Below are 3337 nucleotides of genomic sequence, written 5' to 3'. Positions count from 1 at the left end.
TAACATCTCTCCCGCACGCTCTTCCTAAAAATGACAGTCTAGCAGTATGAATTACGATTGAACGCAGCCCGCAATTTCCTTTAAGACAACCACCACCGACTGATTTCCTGCTGCGGGGCACCATTGAATGAAACATCGTAGTGAGTTTCAAAAGAGAATTCACCAAATGTAGGAACAAGGAGCATGTCTGCCTTTGATGAGCAGCCCTCTGGCTTGAAGGTAAAAACTACCATGGGAGCAAGATAGTAAGAATAGGGAGACCTAGACAAATAAGAACATCTGCCCCTACCATCCACAGGCTCTGAGGGAGTCATCAAAATAGTGACACACTGGATGGGAACAATCGATCTGCTAAATAAATTAGTAGTATAAGTGAGATAACAGGAGGACAGGTTTGACAACCCGGGGCCAATTCTGCAGCTACCAGCAAGCACTTCACAAGCACCTAGTCACGGCCACGCTATTGAAACCACTCATCACACAGCCTTCTTGAGCATCGTGGTCAGGGACGGGTCCCTGCGATGGTTCACTCAGTGCCAGGCTCTTACATGGAGAACGGTAAGAGACTCGCGAAATAACTGGTTACCATCAAAGAAACAGGGCAAGAGGAGAGTAAACATTAAAAGCGAGGTCACCAAGGACATTTCTGTTCATTCAATGTCTGTTAATACGTCTTTACTAGTCATCACGTATTTGCTGGGCGCCCACCGAGTGATGCTGTGAGCACGCGCAGATGAATTACACTTCATCACGTTTCTCCTGACGGCACCGAACGAAATGAAGGCAGGGTAGCCCCATCTGAAGCACGCCCGTCTGCCATAGGTGGAAGCAGACAGTCGCTCCCTGCTGGGGAGTTATTGGAGAAAAGGAAGTCTTGCCAGGAGGAAAGCATGAGCCATAAGGAAGCATGTTATCTGTAAACACCAGGACACATTTCAGAAAAGGTAACTGTGGAGGGAAGACAGGAAGAGTGCAAGCTATTAGGACAAAGTCATCTTTTCCCAAAGTGGCCGCTGTTTAGCTTTTGGGGAGGGGGAGGGGGGCCGCTGAAGGTCTCAGCCCTTACCTGAGAACACCGGTCCCAGAGCCACAGTCAAAGCGGAACTCCACGTGGCCCCCCGCCATGTTGATAGACAGGAAGTCTTTGCTGGCTGTGTCATAGCTGTAGAGGAGGACGCCGTCACCCGAGTCCGGCCGAAACGTGATCTCAAACTCCGTGAAGGAGAGGTAATGCTGGGGCTCCAGGGGCCAGGGGGTTGCAGCATAGGACCTCAGGGACTTGCTGAATTGAGGAATGATCAGGGTGAAAGCTGAGGAAAGAAGCATGTCATTAGAAATCCCTCTGTGGCAGGACCAGCCACGTTCTTTTCCTCCTGGGTACAGAGCGAAACTACATTTCCCAGCAGCCCTGAGTTAAGTTGGCCGGTGTAGAATGTGGGTGGGAGTATTATACAGCACCCCAGATCTGGCCCCTCGAATTTCCTCATCTGTTGGCTGAATGCACGAAGCAGGGGGGTGGGGGATTCTAAGGCCCTGGCAGAGCCACTGGAAGGCAGGAGCCTGCACCCCTGAATGGCGTACCCCCCCAGCCCCCTAGTGGCCTGCAGTGATGTGTCATGTGAGCAAGGATCAACCTTTATTATGTCAGGCTACAAAATATGAGATGATAGGTAACAGCTTTGGCTTACCGGAAATCATAGGCCCTCTTCTAGGTGAAATGAGATTTGAGATTATACAGTGTTAAAAAAAAATTTGTCCCAGAATGCTGTCTTAGGTCCAAATTTGAATCACTAGTAAAAAATTAAAACATGTTCAACTCTGCATGGTGTTCCAAAATCTTTTAAGTCTTTAACATTTTCCATTATTATATGTGTGTGTTTGTGTATGCATTGTGTTTACATGTATATACACACATGTTGGTTTATACATGTATCGAGACCTATACAGACAGTCTGAGAGGTGGAATAATTCACTAGAACAGGACAAAGACAAAGAAACAAGGTGACTTTTGTCCCATCCCATTGTTAATGATTCTGTGTATATTTTCCCAACCTTTTCTCTGAAACTGATGGATATTCTACGGAGCATGAGCTACAAATGGTCTGATACAGACCATACACACAGAGGTTTTTCAAAGTTTTTTGAGGGCCAAAAGGAGCCCACCAAAGCCTGGCCCAAGAGCATCTTCAAATGAACATATCTTTGGTTGGTTTGACACTTCAACACTCAAAGACACTCCAACCTGATTTAAAAAAAGGCGGGGGGGGGGGGGCGGGGCATGCCTGGGTGGCTCAGTCACTTAGGCATCTGACTCCAGCTCGGGTCATGATCTCAGGGTCCTGGGATTGAGCCCCATGTAGGGCTCCCTGCTCAACAGGGAGTCTGCTTCTCCCTCTGCCTCTCTCCACGCCCTCCACCTCGTGCATGCTCTCTCTCTCTCTCTCTCAAATAAATAAATACAATCTTAAAGAAAAAAGATTCTCCCACGTTTCCCAATAATGCATAAACTTTAATCCCATAAACATGTATGGGACCCTGCTAAGAGCACACTGATGAACAATTACATCAACGTGAATTAGCGCAGACAGAGATCACAATCAACTTGCTTCTTTCTCACCGTCTTCACAGTGTCGCCCTTTAAATCCAAGGGGGCAGAGGCAAATGGAGGAGTCGGCTTTGACCACCATGCAAGTGCCACCACTGACACACGAAGCTTCGTCACAGAGTCCGCTGCTGCATTCCCCTGGATACAGAACAGGAGTCACAAAACCGACCCGGCACGTGAGCCAGGCCGAGATGACGGTGCCGACCATGCCCACCGCTCAGGGCCCCGAATAAGTACAGTTCAGTTCCCACCCCTCTTCACTGGTGCCCCTGCACAGCTGGAGAACAGCTTTCAGGGTAAGTGGAGTGCACCCTTCGTTTTAATTTGACTTCGCCTTGTGCTCTATGAAGAGCCACAGAATCTCCAAAACATGGTGGACACAATAAATCAAGCACTAAATTGTCAGACAATTTTATGACCCCCGACGAGGATGAATGAGCTGTTTCTGCTTTAATCCATCTCTCTCCTATTCCCACGAGAGTGTGTTTCAATCCCTCCAATGTCAACATGGCATTTCTGTTAAAAGCGTTCTAGTTTGTGTGGCCCCAATCACCTTAAGTGCTACCACCCTGTGGGTTCAAAGTTGAGGCAATAGTTGGGGACTGAAGCCATGTCTAACGGAGGACCTGGCCTGAACTGTCCACTCCTCTGTCTGGGGCAGGGAGGGGTGAGGGGGCTCCATAATACCTCAGCGTGTGCCTTCCAGAATCCCTATTTCTACCTCCAAGGTTA

At 48.5% G+C, this 3337-nt stretch overlaps 1 protein-coding gene across 1 annotated transcript; it reads right to left on the bottom strand.

Moving 5' to 3' along the window:
• Window positions 1-60: 60 nt before the first annotated feature.
• LOC145718702 (pikachurin-like) lies at window positions 61-3274 on the bottom strand. The gene is made up of 2 exons (XM_081810211.1): window positions 2618-3274; window positions 61-1310 (listed from the first exon to the last, which is right to left on the bottom strand). The coding sequence occupies exons 1-2, from the start codon at window positions 2811-2813 to the stop codon at window positions 1063-1065; spliced, it is 444 nt and encodes a 147-aa protein (XP_081666337.1). The 5' UTR covers window positions 2814-3274; the 3' UTR covers window positions 61-1062.
• Between the last annotated feature and the right edge of the window lie 63 nt (window positions 3275-3337).

The sequence above is a fragment of the Leptonychotes weddellii genome, unplaced genomic scaffold (genome assembly GCF_054177405.1).
Source record: "Leptonychotes weddellii isolate Sample4059 unplaced genomic scaffold, ASM5417740v2 HiC_scaffold_20187, whole genome shotgun sequence".
Taxonomy (NCBI): Eukaryota; Metazoa; Chordata; class Mammalia; order Carnivora; family Phocidae; genus Leptonychotes; species Leptonychotes weddellii.
The sequence above is the reverse complement of the archived record's forward strand: the minus strand, read 5'-3'. Positions and strand labels throughout refer to the sequence as shown.

Bases quoted from the DNA above. Each gene is read 5' to 3' on its own strand.
- LOC145718702 (XM_081810211.1), bottom strand. From the start codon at position 2,813: ATGGTCGGCACCGTCATCTCGGCCTGGCTCACGTGCCGGGTCGGTTTT. The intron at 1,311-2,617 runs GTGAGAAAGAAG...TTCTTTCCTCAG, and splicing joins AGGGCGACACTGTGAAGACG to CTTTCACCCTGATCATTCCT.